Source organism: Sprattus sprattus (assembly GCF_963457725.1).
Source record: "Sprattus sprattus genome assembly, chromosome: 4".
In the NCBI taxonomy this organism is placed as follows: Eukaryota; Metazoa; Chordata; class Actinopteri; order Clupeiformes; family Clupeidae; genus Sprattus; species Sprattus sprattus.
The window spans coordinates 29,761,596-29,775,204 of record NC_137923.1 but is presented as its reverse complement, the minus strand read 5'-3'; the positions used below and the strand labels follow the sequence as shown (position 1 = coordinate 29,775,204).

The following is a 13,609-nucleotide window of genomic DNA, read 5'->3' as shown; positions in this document are numbered from 1 at the left end:
CTACATCTTGAAGCTACTCTGAACCTTATGAAGAAAATCTACTTGCAGAGAGATATAACACTGGTATATTTTAAACAAACAGCAAGCCATGTCATTTATGCCACAGTCCCAAGCAGGCAGACCCCTCTTCCCCCATACAGACAGGACACTTCCATGCCTCTTCCCCCATACAGACAGGACACTTCCATGCCTCTTCCCCCATACAGACGGGACACTTCCATGCCTCTTCCCCCATACAGACAGGACACTTCCATGCCATGCATCAGAATGAGGACTGCTGAAGCCTCACATACAGTCACATTGTGCCTCATGCCTGATCTCCCACTTCTCAGGATAATCATGCAACATCGTGCGCTTTCAAAAAGCTAATATTATGTTAATCATGTCCTGGTAATCAGCAGTGAAGTGCTGCTACAACTATATAGAACCTTTAAAGCAACCTTACAAGAGATTCACACTGATCGAATCCAAAGTGCACTCATGCACGATCGTTGCACACTTAAGAACATTAACCACAAGAGCAGGTTTTCTACACCAAAATGCATCATACCTATTCATACCAAACTACAGCACATCATACAATGCCACAAAACACTGTCCAATGCTGGGCTCAACTGGGCTGCCTATACAGAACTGACAGCTGCATACTGCAGGTCAAGAACAGGAACCAATGAACTCTATGAACATACTCTTTTGTTTAGGAAGGCCATTAGCGTTCTTATTATTGACAGCCATGTAAAGGCAAGATTCATAGAGGAGCTCTGCAGCATTCTGAGTCAGCTTTCGGGTCCTGCTAGCGTTGATTAGCATGAATCTTGAGCCAGGAGGTGCCACTACTGTGCGAAAGACGTCTGGCTCAGAGCAAGTGCTACCAGAGCGTAGCAGGACTTCTGCGCTCTCTGAATGCAAGCTTTTCGCAACTCTCTGTGAACCGCGCTCCAGGTTTGCACGGACTGATCTATTTCCATCTGGAAGTGGCAGTCCAACACACTGGCAGAGTGAAGACAAAGCTGCTAGGTCATGCCAGGCCAAGCGTCCGGACGTGCTCGTGACAGCATTCACAGGGGCCTCAGCCAGAGCGGAACTCCCCAACACGTCTCTGTCAGGGGCAGGAGCTGGAGCCGGCGAAAAGCCAAGAGCTCTCTAAAGTTACCCTTGGGTGGAACACCATACGAGTGCCTGACCGCATGATTGTTGGGCAGTCAAACCCAATTAGTTTTATTTGTAATATTCCACTCATTTCAGGAAATGTCCTCATGTGTGAAAACATTACATGATGTGAGCGACTGATGTAGTATTTAAGAAACTTGTATGCTAATGTCTGGCCCTGACAGAGGGTGTTACCAAGGGAGCACGGATGGGCATAGACACGAATCACTTACTCAGACAAGCCAAGTTCCCGGCCTTTGAACCTCTGGTTGAAGAACTCCTCTTCCTCCTCTTCATCCTGTCGCATGCAGAAAACAGGATATGGAGGATTGCCAGACACATTTTACAGAACAAAACAAAAAAATGTGAAGTAATAAAGAAACTAATGAAAGAGTGCTGAGGGCATCACACGACGATAAAAAGCATGAACATATATTGGTCTCATTCTTTCATACCTTTGTCAGTTCCTGTGCATTGGCCAGATTGTCGACTGCGATAGCCAAGAAGACATTTAGCAGAGTGTCTGTGTAAAGTGTAGTCAAGGCATATAAAATATCTGGCGCTAGCAAATAATCCATTGTCTTTCAAAAATGGTCATTAGCATTAGCTGTCATGTAGCACAGAAGCTTCATAGAAACCCAGGACTACATTCTGCTGAAGTTGGTTACACATCCCTCTTTCTGGCTAGTATCCTCTGCGCTGCTAATGAAAAACAACCTTCATGCCACACGGGAGAGCAGCAGATTTAAAGGTGCAACTCAATCGACACCTTCCACTTAATTAAAGCGGGTTTCCCATTGACCTAATGGTCCTGTGCTCTGAAAGTAATTAGATACTCCAGCGAGTGCAGAAGAGGAGGGGTGGAGAGGGCAGAAGGATACAGTTCCCAAACAGCGTGAGCACGATGAAGTAGATGGAGGACCACATGCCTGACTTCACGCCTCCCTGGGAGCGGATGCCGTTGTACATCACCTCATTCCAGTCCTCCCCGGTCAGAATCTGGGACAGCAGAGAAGGTGGACGGCCATGAGGTAAACACATACTCACACACACACACACACACACACACACACACACACACACACTCACACACACACCCACACAAACACACTCACACACACGCACACACTCACACACACGCACACACCCACACACACACACACACACACTCACACACACACACACACACACACACACACACACACACACAGCCTGTAGAAGCCATTTTTAAATTGGGTCTTAGTTGATATAGTTGATAGGGTGCTTACTGTAAACACAACTTTGAAATTACGCCACTACACAGACCACAGACAGACAGACAAACCCACACGCGCACGCACAAACACACACAGACAAACATACAGCCACATAAACACACACACACACACTGGTACACAACAGAGATGGTCACTTAGACACATAAGAGTTAAGGCTCAATCTATGTAGGCCTGACCAATTACATTTGACTTTGTGACCTCGTTCATGTAATGTGATGTGCTGATGCCTTAATTATGCAGCCTTTAACAGGCTCTGTTAATTTATTTCTCTGTTTATTATTTCTTAATGCAGAGATATCTAACTGGTTAAACAGACTAAAAAGCTATGATAAATCAATGTGTATAATTACACACAACTACCCTGCCAGGGAAACATTCAGTAAAGATAATATACTGAGGAGGTTGAGTCATTTATCATGGTCATGAATATTTAGCATAATTTGTATTTGAGTGTGGGGAGAGGGAACGGGTGGGTAGAGCTGTTTTTACTTGATCCTCGCCAGGGGCGGTGTGCTTCCCACCCCAGAGTGCATCGTGTTAGAGACAAGAGGGTTTGAAGAGGATTATGGGTGCCAGACCTGAAAGACAGTCATGATGGCAGCCGGAAATGTGTCAAAGTTGGCGGGGGTGTAATCTTCAAAGATGAACCTGCAGGGGAAAAGAGAAGGTTGAAAGAGATACCACTAAAGGAAATGTGTATGTGTGTGTGTGTGTGTGTGTGTGTGTGTGTGTGTGTGTGTGTGTGTGTGTGTGTGTGTGTGCGTGTGTGTGTTTATGTGTGTGTGTGTGTGTTTATGTGTGTGTGTGTGTGTGTGTGTGTGTGTGTGTGTGTGTGTGTGTGTGTGTGTTTATGTGTTTATGTGTTTATGTGTGTGTGTGTGTGTGTCGTGTTCAGTCCAGTTTCTCAGGACTTCTAGGCTCTCTCTGGTCTGACACTAGCCACTAGATGTGGTGTTAGCTAAAAGCACGCTGGGTTGAAGAACATATGTTTGTTTGCTAGTTTGTTCTTGAGACAGCACACACTAGCAATTACACAGCATGAAATGCATTTGGCAGAATGCATACCAGTACACTGAAATGCCATTTATAATCTTCTGTACATGCTCCGCTGTAAGCAAGAGTACGCTTAAATCCCTCTTGACGTATAGTATAATATATTCTACTGTATAACAGTAAAATGCAATATCTATTTCATACAGGATAGTCTCATGAAAACAGACGATAAATCAGGGGCACACCTTCCACCGAAGAGCTGCATGCCCAGAAGAGCAAACACCACGATGAAGAGGAAGAGGAGGAAGAGCAGGCTGATGATGGACTTCATGGAGCTCATGAGAGACACCACCAGGTTCCTGAGGGACGCCCAGTACCTGTTCAAGAACAAACACACAACAAAAGCAATATTAGTGGATAACTCCATGGCACCCAACCAACCAAAAGTTCCTTAAGATGTCTGTGAGAAGATTTTAAAACGTTATCTGTGTTGGTACACTTGGAGTTTTAGTTTATTGTGTGATTTAATCAGGAACTTATATGTGGTTTAATCAGGAACTTCCGTAAATAGTCAACGCCTCTCCAGCAAATCAATGACTGTAACTATAGCCTGATGTCACCTGAACTATGCCCTCTGACATGGTGGACCTGACCCCAAATCACATACAGAAAAGGGAGCGATCCCCTTGCTCACAAGTCTTAGGCAGAAGCCAACCCTCTAACTCTGACCCTCGAACTCTGCAAGCCGAACAAAAAGAGCGACTGGTTCCTGGCTTTGGTTGTAGTTACTAACTTAATTAGTAATCAGATTTCCTAATTGATAGTTCAACATATTTTATGAGACTGATTTGTGGCTGATCTTTATTTTGACCACTATGGTACTTTGTGAGGCACCCCCATGTGTTCAACTTAATTGATCTACTGTTGTGTTGAATGGCAAATGTCGATCGGGTGAGATCACCAACATGCTATTGGTACTGTTGTCAGGATAGTACCAATCGGGTGAGTTCACCAACATGCTATTGGTGCTGTTGTCAGGATAGTACCAAAAGGATCTGGGTGGCCCTCGTAAAGAGAGTATTACTATTTCTGCACAATTGCACCCACATTTGATGGGCGGCCATTCAAGCTAAGGTGCCTGCATTATTCTGGTGGCCCGCTGCGGGGATGGTTATTCTGTTGCCTGTGTGTGGCTGGTACCTATAGTACATACCTACATCTGTCAGGACAAAACTGGAGTGCTTTAACTGGACTTTCAATGACTACAAGGTGACACTGAAGTGATGAAGCCGTGTCAGGTGCACTCACTTGGTTATTTTGAAGATCCTCAGGAGTCGAAGTGCCCTGAGAACGCTGATCCCGAAGGACACGCCCGGGCGGAAGAATCCCCACACCACTTCAAAGATGCTGCCAACGATCACCTGCACAAGGAGCTAATCACTAGCATGCGCTTATAAAATGGAGCTAATCACTAGCATGCGCTAATAATAAGGAGCTAACCACTAGCACACACTAATAACAAGGAGCTAATCACTAGCACGCGCTAATAACAGATCATTCCACCACCCTCATTGACCTCTATTTCTACTCATAACATGACACAATTCCTGGGTAAAATGTTGTCTTTGTTATTTCGGTCAACTTTAATGCTAGTCTAGTTACTTACCCCACAGTCAAAACAGTTGAAAGATGAGTGGAAATAGAGTCGGAACCCCAGGCCATACATCTTCAGGAACATCTCAGCAAGGAACAGTCCCAGAAACACAAACTCAGCATAGTCTGGAAGCACAGCAAGCACAGAACCGTCTTCAGTGCACAAGACCTACAACAAACAACCATCCTGAAGACTCATAAACTATAACAAATATATTCCTGTTTCTTTAAAGGTGCACTGTGTAGGATTTAGTGGCACCTAGGATCAACTGAATACCCCTCTGGCCACTCTCTCTTTCCAAGTGTTTAATGTTTCCAAACTACAACAAACAACCTAAAACAAATACAACCATCTTGAAGGCTCATAAACTACAAAAAAATAAAACCATGTTGTGCTCAAACACTACAACATAAGGAACTTTCTTCAGTGTACCATTCAACAACATTCAGAGGCGTCTTTGGTGCTCCTGAGCTACAACATTCAGAAGGGTCTTTGGTGCTCCTGAGCTACAACATTCAGAACCATCTTCAGCTCTCAAGTGTCGTGATGCCTGGACAGTCAGTGAGGAACATGCAGCATATAAAGACACTAGTCTGTCCGCACCAGAGTGAGGGATTACCACCCCATTCATTTCAATGGCCAATGCTATGCTAGCAACTTCAGCCTAGTTAGCACGATATTGCCTGCCGTTATCTTGGGTCACAGTGCTCAGCCACCTGCACACAGCACACAAAGACCATAGGCAGCAGTAGGCAAAGATCGACACCGATTGGCCACACATGACCATGACTGAAACCAGCCTATGGGAAACAAACTTCCTGAACAGCTAATGGGACCAAATTAGCTAGTGTTAACTGGCCAACGCTCCAAATCCTGCCCCCCTGCTCCATACGCATAGGAGCATCAGACTCACACAGGAATATGGTGAGCCAGTCGGGCTGGTTGTGGTGGACGATGGCGACGCAGATGGTGTTGAGGGCCACCAGGCTGAGCACCACCCAGTAGAAGGAGTCGGTCTTCACCATGCGCCGGATGGAGATGCGCAGCATGCGCTCCTTGCGCCTCATGTATGCCGCCGGGCCACGGCGCGCCGTACGGATGCCAACCCGTGGACGAGACCCACCTGAGGGACAGATTAGGCAGGGGGGGGAAGAGACAGGGGAAAGAGCGGGTGACAAGGTAATGAATGCGTGGTGTTGTTAAAGGCACAATATGCAACAATTATGCTTCAGGATTAGGGTTAGGATAAGCAGTTTAACCTTAAAATAACAGCTTAAAAAAATTGGGGCGCTGCAATGACTTTTAATATGGAGAATTGCGTCCGTGCCAATGGCATAGCAGGGTCGATAGGCATATAACTGCCTTCTGTAGTTTTGCCTGCCGATGCCCGCCGACCTGACTTTGATTACCTTCTGCCGATCTAGTAAGTAGCTTATTTGCCGTCTTGCTTAGTCTTGTGTTGCACATGATTGATGTTTGACTGTGTAAGGACAGTCGTTGAGTAATTAGTTTGTCATAATGTCAAAGTCAGCACATTTCAAGAGATTTTGTTAGTTTTAGCTGCTAGCATACCTTTAGCGAATAGCTATTAATCCTTAATGCACCTTTAAATATGAATGGGACATAACAGTGGAGGAGATGGTCCTGTTGATTAACTGATGAAGAGTTACCCCATTCTTATCCTGCTTCGGCAATTTCATGTGCAGGAAGGACCGATGACTGTGCCTATGCCCTACACTAGAGATTGGCATTGTGTGTATAAAACTGCTCTGCAAGCTGATATGGCGTGTGCATGTCCAGAGGAACTTGAGTAGTGCACATAACAGTAAGGCAGGCAGCAGCAGCAGCAGCAGCTTTAGTCCCAAGCTTCAGACTCCTCTGTGGTCGTGACAAATGTCCAGAGTCGCTATGAACAGAACCTCCTGCTGAATAAACTGCATAAAGAAACACTTAAACTGTCAAATGTAAATGGGAACCATACCTACAAAACTGCCCATTAGTCTGGGATAAAAAAAAAAGAAAAAGTAGTTTTGTTGCTCGCTGTAGTCATAACACACTTCTCAGTTTCTCTGATGTGTGTGTTTTTCCTTCACAAGCTAATTAGTCATGGAGGCTGTTGGGACTATGACTATGGGAAATAACTCCTTATCTTCTCTTCATTTGAATTTCATGTGCTTCCGTGGCAAAGATCTGAAGGCTATGTCTATGTCCTTTAATCTATATTAATGTCTTCAAATAACCTGCTTATTGCGGGGCAATTACCTTGGGATGAAAACTTGATCTGATAAAGGTCTAAATGTACTGTAAACAAAAGTGTTTGTGTTAATGAGGCGTTGAATTGAGGTAAACACTGGCACTCCTCACCCGCAGTGGACATATCCTCTCCAGGTCCTCGACGCCTTCCTGTTTTCTTACTAGTGGCTCGTTTAAGAACTAAACGCAAACACAAAGCAGGGTCAGAGCGTTAGTTTAAGACACAGATACCATGACACCTGTTGAGCAGGTGATGAAAATTGAAATGGAATGAAACCACAATTTTAGAAAGTGTTGTTCCCCTGTAAATCTGTTAGCTTCCCTGAACTGAGTGAAAGGGTCCAGAGTCTACATGAATGTGGATTAAACCACTGAGTTCATTACCTCTGGTCTAGAGTCTACATGAATGTGGATTAAACCACTGAGTTCATTACCTCTGGTCCAGAGTCTACATGAATGTGGATTAAACCACTGAGTTCATTCCCTCTGGTCTAGAGTCTACATGAATGTGGATTAAACCACTGAGTTCATTACCTCTGGTCTAGAGTCTACATGAATGTGGATTAAACCACTGAGTTTCATACCCCTGAGTGCCAGAGTCAGACAGAACAATCTGGAGCGCTTCCAATCCCATTAAAAGTGACACCGCTCTGCTGGGAGGGTTCAGTTATTACCGCAACATGTACTGTACATGCTGACTAAATCCCATTTCACTCAAAGCAGTCGCCTGATGGCTAGGCTGCCTTGAGCATGTACTGATCAAACAGTAGAGTGATCTTTGAAGTCACACACTGAGATTGCTGTGTCTGGCATTACTGTGACAATCTATGACAAGGTTGCAAGTAACATGTCATTAATGGAGAACATTGGAGTACAATGCAGTATATTGTCATTAATGGAGTACATCAGAAATGCTTTTCAATGCTTAAAAGCTGGAAGGGAGACATTTGTTCCCTGTATGATGGTAGAGTGCTGATTCTCTGCCAAACAAACGAAAAACACACACAAAAGGAGAGGAGAAGAAATCAAACAGACCAAATCAAAAAGATGTTGACTAGAAGCTAGAAGACGACACAGCAGTGGTCATGTACAGAACAAATAAAAAAAACTGTTCACTTCACAGTTACCATGGCAATGGTGATGGATGATGAACATGCTTGTCATCCCCTCATCCTCTGAAGCACATGATGGCCCCTGGCTGCCATTTTGAATTCCCTGCCAGCTCCCTTAATGGAGGTCAGTTAGAATGGCATAGTTCCCTCTCATTGTGTTTGTACAGTACTGGCAGAGCAGAGAGGGGGAAAGAACAGGCACAACAACATCAGAATGAAGAGAGAAGAATGGAGAGATGGAGTGTGGCCTGCTTGTGTTAGGCCACTGCGAGGAGGAGGAAAACATACCGTCTAAAGCCGATCTTCCAGAGTTCTTATTCTCCTCGGCGAGCATAACTTCCTCTGAACACAAAGGAGGAGAACTGCATCATTAAATGCATCGGAGCCGCAGAAAGATAAGGTGCAAAAAGGTTGCCCTGTGATCTGACCAGTACACAAGCAGATATATATTATATTACTTGATAACAGTTCCTGTATGAGATCATTTTGAAATAATGTTTTTGGTTAACCAGAAGTATGAGAAGCTCTCTGTTTATTGTCTTTAAAACCATCTACCCCCAAACTACATTTAAATCTTCATAGGTGCCAAATCTTGTTACTGCGGCCAGGTCAGGCAAGCTGTTCAAACACTTTATTTCATTTTAGAAAAATTAACTCATATTTTACTATGGACAGCATAGGGAACAGTGACAAAAAGGAAAGCACCATGTTAACATTTTAAAAGACTACACATAAAAGCTCAGTGGTCAAATCAATCAAGTCTCATTCAATCAATGACATGGGATAAAACACAGGAGCAACTCCACAGCATCAATGCTTCAAGGCAGTAGTATACTCATTAGCGACCTGCTAAAAATAGGTCTGCCATTATGGCACAATTATGTAAGCACATTTATGGGATAGCAAAAATCATCACTTTTTCACCAATGTTTCTGTTACAAAATTTTGAGCCATTAGGTTTAAATTGTAAAAGCGTAACCATAAACCCAGTTTCCTAATTATGGCCAATGACGAGTGTATTTCCCTCTGGAGTTAGGTGCTTGAGCAGCCTGCTTTCAAATGAAACTCTACTGATTGTACCCATGAAGGTATGATCGTATTGCACAAACACTCACAATTGCAAGTTCCCTCCCCCTCTCTCTCTCTTTCCACTCTTTTTGCAAACACATACATTTCCGTCGGTGAGTCAGCTCACCTTCCTCTTGACCCTGAGCTGTGTGGGAGTCTGAGAGAGAGAGAGATCTTGCCATGTGGGGTTGCAACTTCACACAGCTGCTCTACATCCAAATGTTCACCTGAATGTTCTAAGTGTGTGTGTATGTGTGTGTGAGTGTGTATGAATGTGTGTGTGTGCGTGTGTTTGTGTATTAGGGGGTGGCATTCACTGGAGACTTGGCAGGTCCTGAAGCAGAAAGGGGAAATGTTGCCAATCTGTACAGTACGCCAACCTGTGAATTTTAAACTTGAACACTGACAGACTGTTGTAATGCTAAACAGTATCATCGGTATCTTCAAAGGCACTGCAGAGGAAATCTCCCTCATCAGAGATTTCTGACCTCCAGCAAGGGTTGACGTTGATAGTAAAGCAAGATCTAAAACGTTCATTTGTACAATAGCCCAAAGTCTACATTCATTGTAAATTTCATTAAAATCCGGTCATTGGTTTTCGAGAAATGTCACTTTAGGTGTGAAAACAAAGATCCGGATCCAGAATCCGGATCATCCTGAAATTTTAATGGGGATGTCCCAGGACCAAGATCCACCTCTTGTGAAAATTTCAGAAAGATCCGCCCAGTAGTTTCTGAGAAATCTTGTCCACAGACAGACAGACAGACAAACAGACGGACAAATAAATAAATTAACGGACCCGATCGCATAACCTCTTTGCTGGAGGTAACAATGAATTCCTTCACAGTTTTTTCACATTAAGCTTTATGTTTACAGCACCTGGCTGCCAATACCAAAAAGGTTGTGAAATGATCCAGAGCCTCAGTTCAAAGGTACTATATCTCGCCAACAAACATCTTTGTAACAGCCAGTATTTTGTGACAAATCTATGTTAGATAGTTCCTTTCTCAGATTTATAGGCATCTTCACTATGTTTTCATTCAATGTTTTGGTTGTAATGAGGTCTTAGCTGTGCTCAACTGCTATGCTTTGCCATACCTGCTCGGTCTATCCAGGCGCGGTAGCCATTGAGCTCTCTCTCCACCTGCTGCTGACGCCGCAGCTTCATGAAGGCCCGCCGATTCTCCACACGCTCCCTCTCTTTAGCAAACTCTCTAAAGACACAGAGCAAGTCTTAGAATGGTGACAAACATCACGACCCACAGGGTAGAAACCCACAAGGACATGAATGATCTATATGTGATTCCCATGTGGGTTAAAGCCATAACACCGATGTTAATATGGCGAGGGACATTATTTTATGTAACAAGCAGGATGTGGAGGCTCAGTTTGGCTTAGTCAAACCTTCCTGAGTGGTCAGAATCTGAGGGGGGATAAAATGCCCCCATCCACCCACTGCCCTTCCCAAACCAGCCCCAAACCATGTATGGATGTGTGGACGAGGCCACCAGGGCCAAGGGCCAGGCTGAGGTCCTCCACACCCGTGGCAGTTTCACTCACCCAGACAGGACTCCCAGCACCAGGTTCAGCACAAAGAACGACCCAATGATGATGAGCGGAATGAAGTACATCCAGTTGAAGGAGGAGCCCAGTGCATCATTAGTCTAGGAGGGGGGAAAAGACTCCCAGATAAAGCACTTATGGACACATGTGTTTCAGGAGTCACATTGTACATCTAAACTACAGTAAACATGTGTATTCTTGTGTGAAAATGCATGAAGAAGACTCTCTAGACTCTCTCTCCCTCTTGTAGCTTGGGGGCTAAGCAAAACATATACAGCACAGATATCTATACTTTCTATAATATGTATATTTTCTGTTAGTAATATACTTTCTATACTATATATGTATATTTTCTTTAAGTACTATACTTTCTCATCTAAACCAGTGTTTCTTATAGCGCCATGATTAGCATACAGATCATCATCTCAACTATTTTATGCATCAAACTAAGCCCAGATTAGATCTGGGACACTAAGGGAAGCCCTAGATATCCACTCACTAACATGTTCATGCTGAGTTGCCTGTTTCCGCTCTGCTACAGAGCAATCCTTTTAATTCAGGTTTGTGTGTTACAAGGAGAGGCAGGAGGACACACAAAGCATGCCTGGAGAAAGCAGGCCAAAAATACTTCCCCCCACTGAAACCACCCTATCTGGAACATACACAAGAGGGGGGGTCAAATGGGCACGCACTGACTCTATGCTTCAGAGCTCCCAAAATACAGGCTGACAAACGGGAGGCCAAAACACTGCAGCAGTGCAGTTAAGTGCGTAGACATCTTTCCTTTTTGCTCTCTTTCAGATTTCTATATTTGTCATTGTTCTGTGCTTACATCAGAAAGAATCTTTGTTTTTTCCAAGCAATGCAGATACACATTTTAAAATATACTGCAACTTTCACTCGCTCACTCTCTGTCCTGCACCTGTTCCCTGTCTGCTTTGGATATGCGCATTTCTTCTCTTTCTCCACCAGTTGTTTCATTTACACAACACCCTCCCCGGCACTGAGGGGGCGGGGGGGCAGGAAACATGCGGGGCTGCAGGGATACTGACTCACGTTGTAGAGGACGGCTGTCCAGCCCTCCATGGTGATGCACTGAAACACGGTGAGCACGGCAAACAGGATGTTGTCGAACTGCGTGATGCCGTCGTTGGGGCCGATCCACGTGCCGTTGCAGTCGTACTTATCGGGACACTTCCTCACCCCGCAAGCGAACTCCACCTCTGCCGAGTCCACCGTCTCATTTTCTGACAGGACAAGAGAGCGAGAGAGAGAGAGAGAGAGAGAGAGAGAGAGAGAGGCAGAGAGAGTGGGGGGAGAGGGAGAGAGAGGAAGAGTGAGAGTGAGAGAGAGAGAAGGGGGGGAGAGAAAGAGAGAAAGAGAGGGAGAGAGAGAGGGGGAGAGAGAGGGGGGGGGAGAGAGCGAAAGAGAGGTGGCACACGTTGGGATTGGGAATCCAAAGTGGAGCATTATTCTCGCTATGGCCTGAAATGAGCTCACGCTCTTTTGGATCACACAGACTGCCTGCAATCAATGTTAACGTCTGCTGCTGATTTACACACAGCATTGATGAAGGAAACCTTTACAATCCATGTGGGCACAGAGGCTTTCATTGGTTCTCATTGGCTATCCTCCCCCCTGAGGTTAAACAAGCTACCTACCAACAGCCCATTTCCTCTAACACATTGCTAGAGCTTATTGTGAATACAGTGAATGTCCTTTGATGCTGCATTGCCTTTTAGGGTTTCCTGCAGGAGCAGATCCATAGGGACCCTCACATGTGTTAATATGAGCCAAAAAGAGCATACTTCACTCACATGTGTTTATATGAGCCCAAAAGAGCATACTTCACTCACATGTGTTTATACGAGCCCAAAAGAGCATACTTCACTCACATGTGTTTATACGAGCCCAAAAGAGCATACTTCACTCAAATGTGTTAACATGAGCCCAAAAGAGCATACTTCACTCACATGTGTTTACATGAGCCCAAAAGAGCATACTTCACTCAAATGTGTTAACATGAGCCCAAAAGAGCATACTTCACTCACATGTGTTAATATGAGCCTCAAAGTGCATACTTCCCTCACATGTGTTAATATGAGCCCAAAAGAGCATACTTCACTCACATGTGTTTATATGAGCCCAAAAGAGCATACTTCACTCACATCCTTCAAGCTGTTTATTAAAAACCCTTTAAGAACATTGGGTTATGGCAAAGTTCTATGACTGGCCTTAATATGGGGTCCATGGGGTTGTTGTGATATGTTTTAGCTGGCTGTCCTAGAGAACCAAGCTTGTAGCACCCAGTCCTAAGCTCAGTTAGAGAGCTGTTCCTATTCATAACAGCCACATACAGCAGATATGTTGTCCCTGAGAGCATCCACAGGATATTTATGAAGCCCAGTCAATTGCACCTCATTGCTGTCTTTGCTTATTGATAAAGTCAGCAAACAGCAGTGTGTTTAAACTCACACGTAAAGCAGCTAATTGTTATAATTGTTGCTTTCATTGCTGCTGATGCCGTTCGTCTGAGACTA

General features: G+C 44.5%; 1 protein-coding gene across 1 annotated transcript in view; it reads right to left on the bottom strand.

Moving 5' to 3' along the window:
* Positions 1-13,609, bottom strand: part of cacna1eb (calcium channel, voltage-dependent, R type, alpha 1E subunit b) — a gene marked incomplete at its 3' end in the record, with an annotated part of 67,484 nt that overhangs the window by 24,203 nt on the left and 29,672 nt on the right. The window contains exons 7-19 of the mRNA XM_080836260.1: positions 12,126-12,316; positions 11,067-11,170; positions 10,605-10,720; positions 8,727-8,780; positions 7,438-7,506; positions 5,987-6,196; positions 5,086-5,198; positions 4,728-4,840; positions 3,665-3,796; positions 3,005-3,074; positions 2,031-2,148; positions 1,605-1,672; positions 1,383-1,447 (exon numbers count right to left, since the gene is read on the bottom strand). Coding sequence (XP_080692386.1) covers positions 1,383-1,447; positions 1,605-1,672; positions 2,031-2,148; positions 3,005-3,074; positions 3,665-3,796; positions 4,728-4,840; positions 5,086-5,198; positions 5,987-6,196; positions 7,438-7,506; positions 8,727-8,780; positions 10,605-10,720; positions 11,067-11,170; positions 12,126-12,316 — 1,423 coding nt within the window. The remainder of the gene's footprint in view (positions 1-1,382; positions 1,448-1,604; positions 1,673-2,030; positions 2,149-3,004; positions 3,075-3,664; positions 3,797-4,727; positions 4,841-5,085; positions 5,199-5,986; positions 6,197-7,437; positions 7,507-8,726; positions 8,781-10,604; positions 10,721-11,066; positions 11,171-12,125; positions 12,317-13,609) is intronic.